We start from the raw sequence: 20,481 nt of genomic DNA, 5'->3' as shown, positions 1-20,481 counted from the left end.
GGGATTGGGAATGGGATCCAGGGAAGGAACAGGATCCAGGGAAGGGATCAGGAATAGGATCCAGGGAAGGGATCAGGAATGGGATCCAGGGAAGGACTGGGATCGGGAATGGGATCAGGAATGGGATCCAGGATCCAGGGAAGGACAGAGGACCTGGGAGGAAGCACAGGCTGGGATCCTGGGGCTCCAGGCTCCCAGATTCTGGATTTTCCCTGGATATCCCCACCCTCCCCCCTCGCCCTGCAATGGTTTTAATTAAAAGCCAAGCCCCTGACTCCGTAACTAAAAAAATTAGCAAAGAATCACATCGAGTATCCCCAAAAAGGAACCAAATCTGGATTTTTCCCCTGAAAATCCTCGAAATACCCAGCCCCAGGGCAGCCTCCCACCCTAGAAAAAATCCCTCTCTTCCCCAAAAAATTCCAAGGATTAAACCGAAGGAACAAACAAGTTTGATTTTATTTACAGACTCCACGAAGAAAACTTGTATTTCCAGTTTTTTTTTTTTTTCCATTTTTAGGACAACAAGATCCAACTGGATTTTTCCAAAGCGTGGTGCTGGAATTCTGTTGGATTTTTCCGAAGCGTGGCTTTGGAATTTTGGGTCTTCGTCATCCCAAAGCACAGGAGATGTTGGCAAAATACCTGGGAAGGGAATAAATCCCCCCTGGATCCATCAAATCCTGGAATTCCCAACAGATCCAGGCCAGATCCGCCCATCCGGAGGCAAAACTGGAGGCACTGGTTCCCCAAATTCCCCAAAATCTCTTGGATTTGGGATTCCAAGATAAAATCAAGGAATAAAATCCTCCCCCCCTTCCTGGAGCAGCACAAGATCTGCCATTCCCAAAAATCCCAAACTCCTTGGAATTGGGAGTCCCCTGGGGGAATTTTGGGGCTGCTCCAAACCCTCCCCGTGTCCCCAAAAAAAGCTGGGAAAGCTTTTCCATGGGGGGAAGGAGGAGCTGGGATTCCAAAAAAAAGCCGGATAATGTCAGGAGAAAAGAGATGGATAATGAAGTTTGGGATAAGAAGTCCCAGGAAATCTGTTGGGAAGAGCCCTCCTCAGTAGTAAGGTCGCCGTGGGTTGTTCTGTAGGGAGAGAAAAAAACAGTGGAAAAATCATCAGGATTGGGGATTTTATCTCAAAAATCATCATCTGGATTCTCTGGGAAAGCCACCGGAATGGGACATTTTCCAGGTTTTTTCCCCCAAAATTAAAGGCAGCTTTTGGCTGGAAAGGGAAAAGGGAAAATCCAAGTTTGGTTTCGTTCCCTGGAAAATGGTAATTCCAAAGGAATCGTGGGATTCGTGGAGCAGTTTCCCTTGGCAGGGGTTTAACTGGGATAAAGCTGGGAATAAAACTGGGATTCGGATGGAAGAAAGACCAGGAAGGAGAATTCTGCAGCCAGGGAATTCTGGGAGGACGATTTGGCTCAGGATGAGGAGAGCAATTCCATCCCAGAGGAATCTCCCAGCTGCCAACACTCCCAGAGCCACACCAGGGATTCCAGGGATTCGTCCCTGTGCCTGCCTGGGCTTGGGACACTCCCATTCCAACAGATCCGTCCCTCAGCACTGGCTCCATCCCATTCCCATTCCCATTCCTATTCCCAACCCCATCCCATCCCACCCCTATTCCCACGATCCCAATTCAATCCCGTACCAGCGAGTTTGGCCAAGAGCGATGCGCCAGCATTAATCCCATCCCACTGCCATCATCCCGTTCCCGCTATCCTGATCCCATTCCCATTATCCCAATCCCATTCCTGCTACCCGAATCCCATTCCCCCAATCCCACTATCCCAATCCCATTCCCGTTATTCCAGTCCCATACCAGGGGGCTGGGCTGGAAGCGGTAGGCCAGCATTGATCCCATTCCCATTATCCCATTCCCATTATCCCATTGTTATCCCGTACCAGCAGGTTGGGCTGGAAGCAGCACGCCAGCATTGATCCTATCCCAATCCCAATCCCATTCCCATTATCCCAATCCCATACCAGCAGGTTGGGCTGGAAGCAGTATGCCAGCATTGACCCCATTCCCATTATCCCATTATCCCATTCCCGTTATCCCGTACCAGTGGGTTGGGCCGGAAGCGGTGTGCCAGCATCGATCCTATCCCCATTCCCATTCCTGTGATCCCATTATCCCATTCCCGTTATCCCAATCCCATTCCCATGATCCCATTCCCATACCAATGGGTTGGGCCAGAAGCGGCAGGTCAGCATTGACCCTACCCCAATGCCATTCCCGTTATCCCATTATCCCAATCCCGTACCAGGGGGTTGGGCTGGAAGCAGTACGCCAGCATTGACCCTATCCCATTCCCAATATCCCAATCCCATTCCCGTTATCCCAATCCCATTCCCAATATCCCAATCCCATTCCCGTTATCCCGTTATCCCATTCCCAATCCCGTACCAAGGGGTTGGGCCGGAAGCGGTACGCCAGCATTGACCCTATCCCATTCCCGTTATCCCAATCCCATTCCCGTTATCCCGTTATCCCATTCCCAGTCCCGTACCAGGGGGTTAGGCCGGAAGCGGTACGCCAGCATTGACCCTATCCCATTCCCATTATCCCAATCCCATTCCCGTTATCCCAATCCCAGCCCCGTACCAGGGGGTTAGGCCGGAAGCGGTACGCCAGCATTGACCCTATCCCATTCCCGTTATCCCAATCCCATTCCCGTTATCCCGTTATCCCATTCCCAGTCCCGTACCAGGGGGTTGGGCCGGAAGCGGTACGCCAGCATTGACCCTATCCCATTCCAAATATCCCAATCCCATTCCCGTTATCCCATTATCCCAATCCCAATCCCATACCAATGGGTTGGGCCGGAAGCGGTAGGCCAGCATCATGCGCTTGCGGAAGGCCTCGTACTCGTCGTCCTCCTTGGTCAGCTCCGCCGGGCGCTCGATCCCAAATCCTGCCCCGTCCATGGTCGTGGTGCCCCTGCGGAAAACCGGGAATGGCGCGGCTCAGACACGCCCTCCCCTGGGAATTCCCACGGGAATTGTGCCCCCGGGACCCTCCTGGATCTCCTTCCCAGATCCCAGGGTTTGGTGCTGGATGGGAGCAGGGATTGGTTTCCTATCCCAAATTCCCAAGGTTTGGATGGGAGCAGGGATTGGTTTCCCATCCCAAAATCCTGGGAATTTGGATGGAAGTAGGGATTGGTTTCCTATCCCAAATTTCCTATGAATCTGGATGGAAGTAGGGATTGGTTTCCTATCCCAAATTTCCTATGAATCTGGATGGAAGTAGGGATTGGTTTCCCATCCCAAATCCCTGGGAATCTGGATGGAAGCAGGGATTGGCTTCCTATCCCAAATCCCTGGGAATTTGGATGGAAGTAGGGATTGGTTTCCTATCCCAAAATCCTGGGAATTTGGATGGAAGTAGGGATTGGTTTCCTATCCCAAAATCCTGGGAATTTGGATGGAAGTAGGGATTGGTTTCCTATCCCAAATTCCCAAGGTTTGGATGGAAGCAGGGATTGGTTTCCTACCCCAAAAAATTCCCTCTGAATTTGGATGGAAGCTGATCCACTTAAAGAAAACCTCTGGAATACCCAAAGTGGGATCAAATCCCAACATTTGTGTGCACAGAATGAAATCAAGACTCGTAGGATCACACAAAGCTCTGATCCTGGCTGGAATATCCTCCCCTGGATGTACTTCCCAATGTTTTTTTTAAATATTTCCATGATTTTATGACTCCAAGGACAGCAAATATTCCCAGGAATTTCTAAATTTAAGGATTTAATCCTGGGAGAGGGGAGGTGCAGACAGGAATTCTTAGAGCTGCACTTCCCTATGGAAATTTGGGTCGGAAATTCAGGATTTGAGGGCTCAGCCAATTCCAGCTACACCCACAAATCCAGGAGAAAATCCTCCCAAAAAAAAAAAACAAACCAGGAATTTTTTCCCGGGCTGAATTCTCCATGCTCAGGTGAGAAATCCCAGCTGGGCTGTGATTCTAGCAGGAATTCCCAGGAAAAAAAAAAAAAAAAGGAAGGAATAATCCATAGGAACACTCACTTGCTGACAGGGTTTTTAATTCCCTGCCCATCGGATCCCAATCCCTCTCCTTCCTTCCATCCCATTTTCATCAGCATTTGGTATCCGATGTTTTCCACCGTCAGCTTGAATTCCTTGTACTCGGAATAATCCGGCTCCCGGCCCTCCTGCAGCGGGAAAAAACAGGAAAAAGGGGATTTTTTTATTCCATGGATCACGGGAAAAGCAGCTTCACCCAGCCCCAAACTGGGATTTTGGGGAAGAACTGCCAGGATTTCCCGGGATTCCAACAACAGCTCCAGAATTCCAGGCTGTTCCCTGGATCCAGCCTCAGATCCGGTTCTTTCCCAAGGCTGAATCCCAGGGAATGTCAGGCCCCGTGCTGGAAAACAGGGATGAGGCAGCTTCCAGGAATTCCAGGGTTTGGGAAGGACTGGAAGGTGCTGGAGTTGCACCGTTCCCAAAATTCCCATTTTTTCCCAGCTTGGTACTCACTGATGCCAAAGATTCCAGAAAAATCCCAAATTCTGGAATTTCAGAGTGGAAAGGGACCTTAAAGCCCATCCAGTTCTGTGGGCAGGGACACTTCCCATGATCCCAAGATGCTCCCAACATTCCTTGGACACTTCCAGGGATGGAGCAGCCACGGATCCTTTGGGAATTCCACCAAATTTTTCCCAAATATTGCCCCATTTCCGTGCTAACAGTGGGAATCTGATCCCTGCTTTTCCCTGCAGGAATGGCTGGAGCAAGGGGAGCTGGAGGAATTCCCAGCCGTGGGATGGGTCTGGAGCATTCCCAGAATCCCAGGAATCCTCACCTTGAGTGCCTTGAAGGTCTCCATGAACTTTTCCAGCTCGTCGGGTGGGAGGAAATCCCCGATGAAATGTTTCCCTCGGCCCATCTGGGTCAGCTGCTCCGCCCACTCTGCAAAAAGCAGGACAACACCGAGCTCATGGAAAATCCCTTGGGATTCCTGGAGCACCCCAGGGATGCACGACATCCCCAGGCTGAGAAACCATGGAGAATCCCTTGGGATTTGTGCAGCACCCCAAGGATTTCAGGGGAATTCTGGAGCACGAAACCACCCAGGAATGTACAACAACCCCAGTCTGGAAAACCATGGAGAGAACAACCCTCACGGAGAATCCCTTGGGATTTCAGGGCCGTTTGGATTCCAGGAGGATTCTGGAGCACAAAACCTCCAGGAATGCACAGCGAGAGCTCTGAAAAACCACAGAGCATCCCAGGAGGGACGGTCCCTGCAGCTCCCAGTCCAGCAGGATAGGGATGGAATTCCCATCTGGAATTCCCAATCCCACCCACCCTGGGTCTTCTCCATCTCCATGCGGCGCAGGCGGTGCTCCTAGGGATGGAATTCTGCTCTGGAATTCCCAATCCCACCCACCCTGGTGCTCCCTAGGGATGGAATTCCCTCTGGAATTCCCACCCACCCCTTGTCTTGTCCATCTCCATGCGGCGCAGGCGGGGCTCCTAGGGATGGAATTCTGCTCTGGAATTCCCAATCCCACCCACACTGTGCCTTGTCCATCTCCCCAGGGATGCAATTCCCCCTCTGGAATGCTGATCTCACCCATCCTGCTGCCCCTCAGGGATGGAATTCCCCCTCTGGAATTCCCAATCCTGCCCACCCCATATCTTGTCCATCTCCATGCGGCACAGGCAGTGCTCCTAGGGACGGAATTCTCCTCTGGAATTCCCAATCCCACCCACCCCGGTGCTCCCTAGGGATGGAATTCCCATCTGGAATTCCCAATGCCGCCCATCCCGTGCCTTGTCCATCTCCCCAGGGATGCAATTCCCCCTCTGGAATGGTTTAGGACAGAATTCCCCCTCTGGAATTCCCACCCACCCCATGTCTTGTCCATCTCCATGCGGCGCAGGCGGTGCTCCCACGTGCCCAGGATAGGGATGGAATTTTCCTCTGGAATTCCCAATCCCACCCACCCCGGTGCTCCCTAGGGATGGAATTCCCATCTGGAATTCCCAATCCCACCCACTCCAGTGCCCCCCAGGGATGAAATTCCCTCTGGAATTCCCACCCACCCCGTGTCTTGTCCATCTCCATGCGGCGCAGGCGGTGCTCCTAGGGATGGAATTCTCCTCTGGAATTCCCAATCCCACCCACCCTGGTGCTCCCTAGGGATGCAATTCCCCCTCTGGAATGGTTTAGGACAGAATTCCCTCTGGAATTCCCACCCACCCCGTGTCTTGTCCATCTCCATGCGGCGCAGGCGGTGCTCCCACGTGCCCAGCTCGCTGTCCACCTCCTCGTCGCTGTCGTAGCCGTGCTGGTGCTGCTGCAGCGCCCGCTCCCACAGCAGCTGCATCTCCTGCATCGCCCGCTTGTGCTTCATGATCATGTCGTACATCTGCTGCATCTGGGAACCACAGGAAACGGGGTTTGTCCTGGGAGAAACGGGGTTTGTCCTGGGAAAAACGGGGTTTGTCCTGGGAGAAACGGGGTTTGTCCTGGGAGAAATGGGATTCAGGCTGGGAAAAGGGGGTTCAGGCTGGGAAAATGGGATTCAGGCTGGAAAAACATGATTTGTCCTGGGAGAAACGGGGTTTGTCTGGGGAAAAATGGGATTCAGGCTGGGAAAATGGGATTTGTCCTGAGAAAACGGGATTCAGGCTGGGAAAATGGGATTTGTCCTGGGAAAATGGGATTCAGGCTGGAAAAACTGGATTTGTCCTGGGAAAACGGGATTCAGGCTGGGAAAAATGGGATTCAGGCTGGAAAAATGGGATTCAGGCTGGGAAAATGGGATTCAGGCTGGGAAAAGGGGGTTTGTCCTGGGAAAATGGGATTTATCCTGGGAGAAATGGGATTCAGCTTGGAAAAATGGGATTCAGCCTGGGAAAATGGGATTTGTCCAGAGAAAATGGAATTCAGGCTGGGAAAAACGGGATTCAGGCTGGAAAAATGGGATTTGTCTTGAGAAAATGGGATTCAGGCTGGGAAAATGGGATTTATCCAGAGAAAATGGGATTTAGGCTGGGAAAAATGGGATTCACCCTGGAAAAATGGGATTCAGGTTGGGAATGCCAGTGGAGCACAGCCCGTTCCACAAAAAACAGCTCCAAACCCTAAAGAATCCCAAATCTCAGCCCCAAAAGGCAGGAGAGCTGTGCCTGTGCTTCATGATCAAGTGGTACATCTGCTGCATCTGGGAATGCTGGAAAAATGGGATCTGTCCCAGGAAAAATGGGATTCACCCCAGGAAAGCTCCTGTGGGATTTGGGATTTTAGGGCTGGAAAGGTGCTCATTCCCAAACCCTCTGCTATTCCTGCTGATTCCAGCCCCACGCTGCTCCCAGGGATTCCACGGTGGAAAACCTTTGTTATTCCCACGGGAGGGAATTCAGGGAGGATTTTTGGGATTCACCTCCTGCTGCTCCTTCAGCTGCTTCTTCTGGGCCTCCGAGAGCTCCGTGACTCCCACCAGTCCCACGGGTTTGCCCTTCTCGTACCCCAGACCCTTCAGGTCCTGAACTGCAGGGAGAAAAACACCGGGGAAAAACCTTTGGAAAAACCTGGGAGATCGGAAAAATCTCAGAGAGGGAAACGAAAGGGAATAAAAAGGGTGGGAAAAAAAAAAAAAAGGAAAAGGAATTCTGTTTGTAATTCCCACAAAGGGAAAATAAAACCACTGGGAAAAAAACGGGATTGACAGCAGAGAACTTGATCCATGTCCATCTCAGGAAATAAAAAATTATTCTGGAGCCACGAAATTCCCAGGAAAACTCAACCCCACTCACCTGAGAGGGGAGAGGGAGAATCCAGCTGCTGCACCAGCTGTGGGAGGGGCAATTCCACCTTTTCCTCCTCCGGCCCCCACCGGCTCTTCCTCTTCTTTTTGGTGCTGCCCGGAGCGGGACTCGGGGCCACGGGTGGATTTGGGGTCGTGGCAAGGTTTGGGATTGCAGCTGGGTTTGGGGTCACGGCTGGGTTTGGGGTCACGGCTGGGTTCGGGATTGGGGCAGAATTTGGGATTGGGGCAGAAATGGGAGCCAGCTGATCTGGAGGGGAGGTGGAGGATGAGGAGGGGGCAGGAGAGGCTGAAGGAACGGGAAGAGCAGCGGGAACAACGGGAGAGGGAACGGGAAGAGCCAGAGGCGGCGGGATGGGAACAGGGAGAGGGGGGAAGCACAGAGGGGAGGGAGAAGCCTCGGGACTGCTTTTCAGTTTGAGGCTGGATTCCTGGGAATTCCCGGGAAAAGGGGAGGCCCCGGGGGCAGCCCGGGCCCTGCGGAACTCCTCGAGCTTCTGGCGGTAGTAGCGGTGCCCTTTGCTGTGGGGCTCGTACAGGAACCTGCCCACGACTGCTAATAGCAGCAACCCCAAACCCCACCCAGCCACACGCCCAGCGCAGCTGTGAATTTGTGGCACGCACCCCGCCCCCATACTCTGAATGAGCACACACTCCCCCGCTCCCCAAAACATTCCCGGGGCATTCCCGGCTCTCCAGCTCCACTCAGAGCAGGGATCCAGCCAGGGAATTCCTGCCTGGAATGATCACAGCACTCCCAGAACATTCCCAGAACATTCCTGGCTCTCCAGCCACACTCAGAGCTGCAATCCAGCCAGGGAATTCCTGCCTGGAATGCCCAAAGCACACCCAGTCCTGCTCTCCAGCCACACCAGAGCAGGACAGCTGTGGAATTCTGCCTGAAGACAGACATGCCCAGAACATTCCCAGGGCATTCCCGGCTCTCCAGCCACACTCAGAGCAGGGATCCAGCTGTGGAATTCCTGCCTGGAATGAGCACAGCACTCCCACGGCATTCCCAGAACATTCCCAGGGCATTCCCGGCTCTCCAGCTCCACTCAGAGCAGGGATCCAGCCGGGGAATTCCTGCCTGGAATGCCCAAAGCATGCCCAGAACTTTCCTAGATCATTCCCAGCTCTCCAGGGCTGGGATCCAGCACTCAGGATTTTTCCCTCCTGCAATTCCCAGAGCATTCCCAGCTCTCCAGCAGCATCCCGTGCATTCCTGCAGCCGGTGCAGCTTCCACTGGCATCAGGGAACACGATCCCATAAAGGAGAAACAGCCCCAAAAATCGGGAATGTGCTGATTCCTCTGCACCCCAAACCTGAGCACCTTGATTCTCACTGCTCCAAAATCCCAACCTAAGAATTCCCGGGACTTTCCCTTGGAATTCCCTGGAAAAAGCCCCAAAAATCAGGAATTTTCTGTCTTTGAAGGCAGGGTTCTCCCTGTTGCTCTGCAGGGCAAAGTTCCCACCTCAGCCTCCCCAAACTTGAGCACCTCAAGTTTTGCTGCTCCAAAATTTCAACCTAAGAATTCCCAGGATTTCCCCTGGGAATTTCCTAGGAATTCCCTGGAAAATGAGCCCCAAAAATCAGGAATTTTCTGCATTTGAAGGCAGGAATCTCCCTGTTGTTGTGCAGGGCGAAGTTCCCACCTCAGCCCCCCAAACTTGAGCACCTCAAGTCTTGCTGCTGCAAAATTTCAACCTAAGAATTCCCAGGATTTTCCCTGGGAAATCCCTGGGAAAAAAAGCCCCAAAAATCAGGAATTGTGCCCACCTGAAGGCAGGGTTCTCCCTGTTGTTCTGCAGGGCAAAGTTCCCACCTTGGCCCCCCAAACTTCAGCACCTCAAGTCTCGCTGCTCCGAAATTTCAATCTAAGAATTCCCAGGATTTTCCCTGGGAATTTCCTAGGAATTCCCTGGAAAATGAGCCCCAAAAACCAGGAATTGTGCCCACCTGAAGGCAGGGTTCTCCCTGTTGTTCTGCAGGGCAATGGCCTCCACCTCGGGCCCCCCTGCAGCCACGAACTGCGCCAGCTTCTCGGCCGAGTTCCGCGTCTCCTGGTCGGCTGGGGGGGAAACTTTAGGCAGGGATTAGTGCTGGGCCCAGCTCACCCCAGCCCAGCCTAACCCGGCCTAAGGACCCCAGAGAGGCCTAAAGTCGGGTTTAAAGGGGGAGAATCGGTACAAAGGAACAGTTAAAAAAGTGTGAAGTATCAGTTCAAATCTGAGTTTGGGGTGCAGGGCTGGGGACTAAAGGATGCCAGTGAGGCCTAAAGCCGGGTTTAAAGGGGGAGAATTGGGACAAAGCAATGGCTGAGCGGCACAAAAACTGCAGTTTAAACCCGAGTTTGGGAGCAGGGGCAGAAGCTCAGGATCCCAAGAGCACAGTTAGGTCAAAAGCCAGGCTCAAAGTGGGAAAATTGGTACAATGAAAGCACAAAAAGTCCAGCTTAGGCCTGACTTTGGGGAGCAGGGATGGGAGAGATGAGGGGTAAGGCAGCTTTGGGCTCCCAAATCCCACATTTTCCACGTGCCAGGCACTTTTTCTGGAGGATTGAACCACTTAGAATTAAACCTAGTTAAAGGTTTTGTCATTTTTCCCTCGATCAGGCGCTTTTCCATAGGATTACAGCACCTGGAATTACCCCTAATTAAAAATTTTGGATTTTTCCCTTGTGCCTGGCATTTCTCCATAGGATTACACCACCCAGGATTATCCACATTTCAAGATTTTTGTCCCCGAATTACCCAGGAACAAAAGGAAATCCTTTGGAAAATTCCAAATTCCCTATAAATCCACTTAATCCCCCTCTCGCTGCACCCCCTTGGGGCTGTTTCAGGGAAAATTCCCCATGGAAAATCCCAAATCTCACCTGGAAAAGGGTGGATACTCCAATCAAATCCAACAACAACAAAAAAATAAAAGAGGGAAAAAAATCCCCTTTTCCTAAATTTTCAGTGCTGGAGAATTATTTTGGAATATTTTTGACAACTACAAAGAAAATCCCATGATTCAAAAATCCCAGAAATATTTTGGGAATCCACATTTTTGGCACAAGGATTTGATTCTTCTTCCAGTTGGGAATTTTCTTTTCAGGCAGCCAAATTTCCACCCCAGTCCCAAATCAATCCCAAATTTCCCTCCTGCTGTTGCCATTCCCCAGATTTTAGTGGGAATTACCTTTTTGGGAAGAGGCTGCCTGGGAATTTTGATTTTCTTTCCTTATTTCTGCCACTTTCTTCCTGTAGTAAAGGAATTCTCTGCTGTTCTTATCATGCAAAAACCTGGGGAAAAAAAAAAAACAGGAATAATTATCCAAATATTGATATTCTGGGATAGAAACCGCTCCAATTCCCACGTGGAAAAATGGGGGAAATACTCAGAATGCACCTAAAGCATGGAATTAGATTCTGGAGTTTTAATCCAAGGATTTGCATCCAAATTTTTGTTGATTGAAGGGAAGTTAAGAAGGAATCCTCTGCCCACCAGTGCTGGGATTAGAAAACTCTTCCACCCATCAAATCCAAACATTTCCACCCTTCAAACCCAAACATTTTCTCCCCTCAGGGAAGAACAACGAATCCAAAATTTTCCCCTTCAAATCCAAACATTTTCTTCTCTCAATTTCCAAATTTTCTCCCTTCAGGGAAGAACAATGAATCCAAAATTTTCCCCCTCAAATCCCAAATTTGAGCTCACTTCAAATCCCAAATTTTCGCCCCTCTGGGAAGAACACTGAACCCAAACTTTCCCCCATCAAATTCCAGATTTCCTCCCTCAAATCCAAACATTTTCTCCCCTCAAATCCAAAATTCTCCCTCTCAAGGAAGATCACCAAACCCAAACTTCCCCCTCTCCCAGGAACAACCTCCACCCCCCTTTCCCCCACAGATGCAGCATTTCCTGGGGATAAAACCCTTCCCAAACTCACGAGAAAGCAGGATTGCCTTTGTAGCCCCCTTTCCCCCAGAGATGCAGCATTCCCAGGGGACAAAACCCTTCCCAGACTCATGAGAAAGCAGGGCTGTCCTTGTATCCCCCCTTTCCCCCCCCCATAAATGCAGCATTTCCTGGGGATAAAACCCTTCCCAAACTCACAGAAAAGCAGGATTGCCTTTGTAGCCCCCTTGCTGCCCTTTCCCCCTCAGATGCAGCATTTCTCCAGGACAAAACCCTTCCCAAACTCACAAGAAAGCAGGATTGTCCTTGCAGCCCCCTTCACCCCTAAATGCAGCATCCTTTGGGGATAAAACCCTTCCCAGACCCACGAGAAAGCAGGGCTGTCCTTGCAGCCCCCTTTCACCCCTAAATGCAGCATTTCCTGGGGATAAAACCCTTCCCAAAAACACAAGAAAGCAGGGCTGTCCTTGCAGCCCCCTTTCACCCCTAAATGCAGCATCCTTTGGGGATAAAACCCTTCCCAAAAACACAAGAAAGCAGGGCTGTCCTTGTATCCCCCTTTCACCCCTAAATGCAGCATTTCCTGGGGATAAAACCCTTCCCAAACTCATGAGAAAGCAGGGCTGTCCTTGCAGCCCCCTTTCACCCCTAAATGCAGCATTCCCAGGGGATAAAACCCTTTCCAAACACACAAGAAAACAGGATTGTCCTTGTATCCCCCTTTCCCCCCCTAAATGCAGCATCCTTTGGGGATAAAACCCTTCCCAGACCCATGAGAAAGCAGGATTGTCCTTGTATCCCCCTTTCACCCCTAAATGCAGCATTTCCTGGGGACAAAACCCTTCCCAGACTCACGAGAAAGCAGGGTTGTCCTTGTAGTCCTCCATGGCGACCTTCTCGAGCTCGGGGCCGCCCTCAGCCACGAACCTGGCCAGCTTTTCCACCACCTGCCGCGTCTCCGCGTCCTCTGGGGGCAAAACTTTAAGGAGGCTGTCAGTACTTGGGGTTCAACTGCCCCCACAACGGGAAACGGGGAATTACTGCCGGGAACCACGGAGCAGACACATGGCAAGACGGGGAGAGAAAGGATGAAACGGGGCACGCAGTTGTAGAAAAGCGTTCGCAGCAAAATTCCTCGTTTCCTGAGCTCCCGGGGGGTTCCTACAGGGAAAATCTAAAGTTTGGGGTGGGGGGGAGGTTAAAGCTCATCCCATTCCCACATTTTCTGCTATCCTAAGATTTCTTTGGATACTTTCACGCTTTTCTGGGAATTCCAGCCCATTCCAGCCAGGAACTCCCTCCCAAAATCCCACCTAAATCCACCCTCCCTCAGTTTGAAGTCATTCCCCGGGTCGTGGAGTTCCAGCCCTTATCCCAAATTCCCTGCAGCTCTCCTGGAACCTTTTAGGCTCTGAGGTCTGACTGGAATTTCCCTTCTCCAACCTTTCCCAGGGGCAGCCACAGCTTCTCTGGGAATTCCAGCCCATTCCAGCTAGGAATTCCCTCCCAAAATCCCACTCAAATTCCCCTTTCTCAGCTTAAATCCATTCCCTGTGTCTTGGGATTCCCATCCCTAATCCATTCCGTGGGTCTTGGGATTCCCAAATCCCAAATCCATTCCCTGGGTCTTGGGATTCCCAAATCCCAAATCCATTCCCTGTGTCTTGGGATTCCCATCCCAAATCCATTCCCTGTGTCTTGGAATTCCCATCCCAAATCCATTCCCTGTGTCTTGGGATTCCCATCCCTAATCCATTCCCTGTGTCTTGGGATTCCCAAATCCCAAATCCATTCCCTGGGTCTTGGGATTCCCAAATCCCAAATCCATTCCCTGTGTCTTGGAATTCCCATCCCAAATCCATTCCCTGGGTCCTGGAATTCCCATCCCAAATCCCAAATCCATTCCCTGTGTCTTGGAATTCCCATCCCAAATCCATTCCCTGGGTCCTGGAATTCCCATCCCAAATCCCAAATCCATTCCCTGGCTCCTGCCCCTCCATCCCTTATCCCAAATCCCTCCCCAGCTCTCCTGGAGCCCCTTTAGGCTCTGGAAGCAGCTCCAAGGTTCCCCTGGAGCCTTCCGTCTTCCCGCTTTCCTTGGACATTCCAGAGATTGGGAATGCACCAGCCCATCCCAGTTTGGAGGTTTCAATTGCACCCAGTTCATCCCAGCAGAGGAAAGAGCAGGAATTGGGTTTTAATCCAGATTCCAGCTGCCAACCCATTCCCAGAACATTCCCAGAACTGTGTGGCTGGAGCAGCAGCTCCAAAATCCCTGAAGTTTGGCTTCTGTGCCCAGGAATTCCCATGGGGATCACGGAGTGGGAACAAACCCAGAGATTTTGGGAATTTTTGGGAAGCCACGCTGATCCAGTGGGATCAGCCCCAAAATCCTGAAACGAAGGCAAACCCACCTCAGCTCTCTGCATTTTCCCCAGCACATTTCACGCTCAAATCCCGAATTCCCAGGATCATGCTGGTACAAATCCCAGCAGAAAGGGCTCCATGGGATTTTTAGGGATGGATAAATGAACCCACAAAGCCGAGTGTGACTCGCTGAGCTCCTTTTATCCATTAAAACCCACCCGTGAAATTCCCATTCTGAAGCAAATCTGCCTCGGGGCTCCCTGCCCTGGGTTATCCCAATAAAACCCAGGATAATTCCTGCCACATCTTTGTTTTTTGAGGCATTCAAGACCTACAGGTGTGATTTTTTTCCCTGGATTTTGGATTTTACCTGGGCACAATTCCATGCTGGATGCATAGTTTATTTTATTTATTCACACACATGGATTTTCCCTGCACGCCCCCAAACTAATTCCTCATTTTCCAGCACGTAAACCCCCTAAAATCCCATTTTAAGGACAAGAATCAGGATTTCCTGGAGAGCCCAGCACTTGGCACAACATTCCAAAGGTGCAAATGATAATCTGAGGGAATCATGTCCCAAAAGGATCCCCTATCCTAGGAGGGAATCCTGGCCCTCACTGACCTCTATCCCAGGATAAATTCACCCAGCTTCCCACTGGGACTGAGGGGATCCTATCCCAAAATTATCCCTGTCCCAGGACCTGAATCCCACCCCATTCCCTAGGGGAACTGAGGGAATCCTATCTCAAAATTATCCCTGTCCCAGGACCTGAATCCCAAACTGATTCCCTAAGAGGACTGAGAGAATTCCATCCCAAACTAATCCCTATCCCAGAACTTGAATCCCACCCCATTCACTAGGGGAACTGAGGGAATCCTATCCCAAAATTATCCCTGTCCCAGGGTCTGAATCCCACCCCATTCCCCACTGGGCCTGAGGGAATCCCAAACTGATGCCTGTCCCAGGACCTGAACTTCTTCCCCACTGGGACCGAGGGAATCTTATCCCAAAAGATTCCTGTCCCAGGATCTGAATCCCTAACCCAGGACTGAATCTCACCCCATTCCCTAAGAGGACTGAGGGAATCCTATCCCAAAATGATCCCTGTCCCAGGACCTGAATCCCACCCCATTCCCTAGGGGAACTGAGGGAATCCTATCTCAAAATTATCCCTGTCCAAGGGCCTGAATCCCACCCCATTCCCCACTGGGCCTGAGGGAATTCTATCCCAAAATTATCCCTGTCCCAGGATCTGAATCCCACCCCATTCCCCACTGGGCCTGAGGGAATCCCAAACGATGCCTGCCCATAATCCTAACCCCACCCTACTCCCTCGGGGAACTGGGGAACCAACTGGAACCCTGCCTGAGGACCTGAATCCCAAGCGGACCCTGGCCCTGGCCTGGAACCCCACGCCTGCCGCGGGAACGGCTGAGGGAATCCTGCCCCCACTGCACCCCTATCCCGGGATGGGCATTCCCATCTCCAGCCCCGAAGCTGTGGGCGCCACGGACCTGATCCCGATGTTGTGGCGCATAAATCGGCCCCTCTTCTCGTGGGGAAAACGGAAGGCGAATTATTCTGAGGAGTTCTGGCTCTGGGCTGGGAGAGGCTCCGGGCCTGCAGCATCCGGCTCAGGGGCCTCGCTCCTCAGCTGTCTCTTTCCGGGCTGTGGGGCCGGGGCAGTCCCGGTGTTGTTGGGGGCACATTTGGGGCACTTTCTGTGGAGAAAACAAAGGGAAATTATTCTTAGGAGTTCTGGGTTTGGGGTGGGAAAGGCTCCAGGCCTGGAGCATCTGGCTCAGGGCCTGCTTTGGCTGTCTCTTTCTGGGATTTGGAGCTGGGGCATTCCTGGAGTTGTTGGGGGCACATTTGGGGCACTTTCTGTGGAAAAAAGAGAAATTATTCTTGGGAATTCTGGGTTTGGGGTGGGAAAGGCTTCAGGCCTGCCCTGGCTGCTTCTTCACAGGGTTTGGGGCATTCCCGGTGTTGTTGGGGGCATTTGGGGCACTTTTTGTGGAGAAAACAAACATAAATTATTCTTAGCAATTCTGGGTGGGAAAGGCCTGCTTTGGCTGTTTCTTTCTGGGGTTTGGAGCTGGGGCATTCCTGGAGTTGTTGGGGGGATTTTTCTGTGGAGAAAATGAAAGGAAATTATTCCTGAGAATCCTGGGGTTTGGGCTGGGGTATTCCTGGAATTGTTAGGGGGATTTAGGGCATTTTCTGAGGAGAGAAGGAAGGGAAATTCCTCCTGGGAATCCTGGGTCTGGGCTGAGAGAGGCTCCAGGTCTGCCTCAGCTGCTTCTTCCCCAGGTTTGGAGCTGGGGCATTCCCAGAATTTTTGGGGGCATTTGGGGCAGTTTCTGAGGGGAGAACAAAGGGGACAGAGCTCCTGGGAACTCCAAGTTTGGACTGGGAAAGGAAGGACCTACCAGCATTGGATTTTTCCCTCTGGAGCTTCAGGAATTGCTGCAGGAAGCTCCCATCGTTCACAAACTTGTTGGACACGGAGGCCTCGCTCTCGGAGCCATCATCGCTGAGCGGGGACAGGAAAACAGGAGCTGGAATTTGGGAGCTTCCCCGCCCTTCCCATGTGGGATTTGGGACAGGAAAAACTCCTGGAACTGGTAATTTTCCTCACCTACCACTGAATTCCCAAAAGAATCCCACTTCTCCTTCCTCCTCCATTAAAATTGGGATTTTCCTCCCCTTGCTCCACTAAAACTTGGATTTTTGCTCCCTAATCCACCAAAACCGTGATTTTTCCTCCTTCTGCTCCATTAAAATTAGGATCTTCCTTCCTTGCTCCACTAACACTGGGATTTTCATCCCCTTGCTCCACTAACACTGGGATTTTCTTCCCCTTGCTCCACTAACACTGGGATTTTCTTCCCCTTGCTCCACCAAAACTGGGATTTTTGCGCCCTAATCCACCAAAACGGTGATTTTTTCCTCCTTCTGCTCCATTAAAATTAGGATTTTCCTTCCTTGCCCCACTAAAACTGGGATTTTCATCCCCTTGCTCCACCAAAACTGGGATTTTTGCTCCCTAATCCACCAAAACCATGATTTTTCCTCCTTCTGCTCCATTAAAATTAGGATTTTCCTTCTTTGCCCCACCAGAACTGGGATTTTCCTCCCTCAGCTCCCCTTCCCAACCCCTCCATTCCTGGCAGGCAGATTCCCGGGATGCCCACGTACTCTCCGAGCAGCGGGAGCTGCGGGATGCTGAGGGAGTTCTGCCGCGCCTGCTGCTCCAGCCGGGCCTCGATCTCCCGTTTCTTCTGGGCAATCAGCTCCTCCTGCTGCAGGATGTTCACGCTCGTCTTGGCCGACTTGGACTGGGACACACCGAACCACCGGCTCGCCTTCCCTGAGGGAAAAGGGTGGGAATTAACTCGGGAATTGTCTGGAATCAGGGGCGCATTCCCTGAGGGAAAAGGGCGGAATTAACTCGGGAATTGTCCAGAATAAGGGGCACATTCCCTCTGAGGGAAAAGATGGGAATTAACTTGGGAATTGTCTGGAATCAGGGGTGCATTCCCTGAGGGAAAAGGACGGGAATTAACTCGGGAATCAGGGGCCATTTCCTCTGAGGGAAAAGGGCGGGAATTAACTCGGGAATCAGGGGCCATTCCCTGAGGGAAAAGGGCGGGAATTAACTCGGGAATCAGGGGCCATTCCCTCTGAGGGAAAAGGGCGGGAATTAACTCGGGAATTGTCTGGAATGAGGGGCACATTCCCTGTGGGAAAATATGGGAATTAACACGGGAATTGTCCGGAATATGGGGCACACACTCCATGACGGAAAAGGGCGGGAATTAGCACAGGAATTGTCTGGAATCAGGGGTGCATTCCCTCTGAGGCAAAAGGGCAGGAATTAACTTGGGAATTGTCTGGAATCAGGGGCACATTCCCTGAGGGAAAAGGACGGGAATTAGCACCAAATTGTCTGGAAACAGGGGCCATTCCCTGAGGGAAAAGGGTGGGAACTAGCACAGGGAATTACCCGGAATCAGGGGCCATTCCCTCTGAGGGAAAAGGGCGGGAATTAACTCGGCAATTGTCCGGAATCAGGGGTGCATTCCCTGAGGCAAAAGTGCGGGAATTAGCACGGGAATTGTCTGGAATCAGAGGCCATTCCCTCTGAGGGAAAAGGGTGGGAATAGCACGGGAATTATCCGGAATCAGGGGCCATTCCCTGACGGAAAAGGGCGGGAATTAACTCGGGAATTGTCTGGAATAAGGGGCACGTTCCCTGTGGGAAAATATGGGAATTAACACGGGAATTGTCCGGAATATGGGGCACACACTCCATGACGGAAAAGGGCGGGAATTAGCACAGGAATTGTCTGGAATAAGGGGCGCATTCCCTGAGGGAAAAGGGCTGGAATTAGCACCAAATTGTCTGGAATAAGGGGCGCATTCCCTGAGGGAAAAGGGCTGGAATTAGCACGGGAATTGTCTGGAATATGGGGCGCATTCCCTCTGAGGGAAAAGGGCGGGAATTAACATGGGAATTATCCAGAATCAGGGCCGTGCTCCCTGAGGGAAAAGGGTGGGAATTAGCCTGGGAATTCTCCTGAATCAGGGACCATTCCCTGTGAAGGAAAAGGGCGGGAATTAGCATGGGAATTATCTGGAATGAGGGGTGCGTTCCCTGAGGGAAAAGGGTGGGAATTAACTCCGGAATTGTCCGGAATCAGGGGCACATTCCTTAACGGAAAAGGGTGGGAATTAGCACGGATATTGTCGGCAAATAGAGGCCATTCCCTGAGGGGAAAGGGCGGGAATTAGCATGGGAATTATCTGGAATGAGGGCCGCATTCCCTCTGAGGGAAAAGGCGAGAATTAACTCAGGAATTGTCCAGGAATCAGCGGCCATTCGCTCTGAGGGAAAAAGTGGGAATTAACTCGGGAATTGTCTGGAATCAAGGGAAACCTGAGGGGAAAAAAGTGGGATTTAACACATATCCTGCCAAATGAAGGGACTCATTCCCTGAGGGAAAAAGGCAGGAATGAACAGGGATCAACTCGAATCCAGAGCCACATTCCATGTAGGAAAAGGACTGAGTTAGCATGGGGAGCATCCTGAATCCAGGGTCACCTTCCCTAAGGGAAAAGTCGGGATTTAGCTTGGGAATTGTCTAGAATGAGGGGTGCATTTCCTGAGGGAAAAGGGCGGGATTTAACAGGGATCACCCCAAATCAAGGCTCACATTCCCTGAGGAAAAAAGGCAGGATTAGAGTAGGGACCATCCAGAGTTCAGCTTCCCTGAGGGAAAAGGAGGGAATTCATAAAGAGACCATCCAAAACCAAGGCTGGTCTTCCCCGTGGAAAAAGGGGGGAATGATCAGGGACCATCCCAAATCAAGGGGCACCTTTCCTGAAGGAAAAAGGTGGGATTTAACAGGAGTCATCCTGAATCGAGGGTCGCATTCCCTGTGGGAAAAGGGAGGGAATTAATGGGGAAACCATCCCAAATCAAGGCTCGTATTTCCCACGGGAAAAGAGGGGAGGTTAACACGGGCATCATCCTGAAACAAGGCTTGCCCTCCCTGTGGGAAAAGGGAAGGAATAAACTGTGGGATCATCCCAAACTCAACTTCCCAATAGAAAAAAAAAAGGAGAAAAAATCAGCAGTGGAGTCTCCACGAACCACCAGCTCAGCTTTCCTATGGAAAAAGAGAGAGGGAATGAACAGTTGGGTTTCCTGCGAGAAAAGGAGAGGAAAAATCATCAGTGGGGCCTCCCTTAACTACCGGCTCTGCTTCCCTGGGGGAAAAGAGGAGAAAAATAACGGGCAGAGCACCCCGGACCACAGGCTCGGTTTTCCTGTGGGAAAACGAGGGGAATTTAACAGAGGAGCCATCCCGAACCAGCAGCCCGGGTTCCCTAGGGGAAAACGAGCGGGGAACGAACGCGGGCATCCATCCCGAACTCCCGACTCGGCTCCGCTGCGGGAAAAAAAGGAGCGAATTTAACGGAGGGGTTTCCACCAGCCCCCGACTCTGCCGGCACACCCCCACCCCGGGCGCACACCCCCGCCCCCGGCTCCCGGAGCCCCGGGGGCGGTGGGACCGAGCCGGGGAATGGTAGCGAGGCGGGAGAAGCGAGGCAGAGCCCCGGGAGGGCCGGGGCAGAGCCGGGAGCGGCGGGAGCCTCCCGGGCCGGGCCGTACCTGGCGCATCCCTGTGGTTGTCCATTTTGGAGCCCCTGTCCCAGCATGCCCCGCGCCGGGCGCGCCGCGCCGGGGGCCGCGCCGCTGCAAGCGCCCCTGGGAGATGTAGTCCCTCAAGGGCGCATCCCGCCGCTCTCCCCGCTCCTCCCGCCGCACCGCGCCCCGCTCGCGGGGCGGCCGAACTACCCCGCTCTGGCG

The 20,481-nt window shown here is 52.0% G+C and overlaps 1 protein-coding gene across 1 annotated transcript; it reads right to left on the bottom strand.

The window, feature by feature from the left end:
- Positions 1-473: 473 nt before the first annotated feature.
- On the bottom strand, positions 474-20,339 carry SUGP1 (SURP and G-patch domain containing 1). Its single transcript, XM_030966946.1, has 14 exons — positions 20,284-20,339; positions 17,303-17,474; positions 16,534-16,637; positions 15,910-15,985; positions 12,586-12,729; positions 11,011-11,114; positions 9,784-9,895; positions 7,810-8,363; positions 7,437-7,543; positions 6,251-6,428; positions 4,847-4,953; positions 4,048-4,193; positions 2,830-2,959; positions 474-1,092 (listed from the first exon to the last, which is right to left on the bottom strand). The coding sequence occupies exons 1-14, from the start codon at positions 20,306-20,308 to the stop codon at positions 1,066-1,068; spliced, it is 1,986 nt and encodes a 661-aa protein (XP_030822806.1). The 5' UTR covers positions 20,309-20,339; the 3' UTR covers positions 474-1,065.
- Positions 20,340-20,481: the final 142 nt, after the last annotated feature.

The sequence above is a fragment of the Camarhynchus parvulus genome, chromosome 28 (assembly GCF_901933205.1).
Source record: "Camarhynchus parvulus chromosome 28, STF_HiC, whole genome shotgun sequence".
In the NCBI taxonomy this organism is placed as follows: Eukaryota; Metazoa; Chordata; class Aves; order Passeriformes; family Thraupidae; genus Camarhynchus; species Camarhynchus parvulus.
The sequence above is the reverse complement of the archived record's forward strand: the minus strand, read 5'-3'. Positions and strand labels throughout refer to the sequence as shown.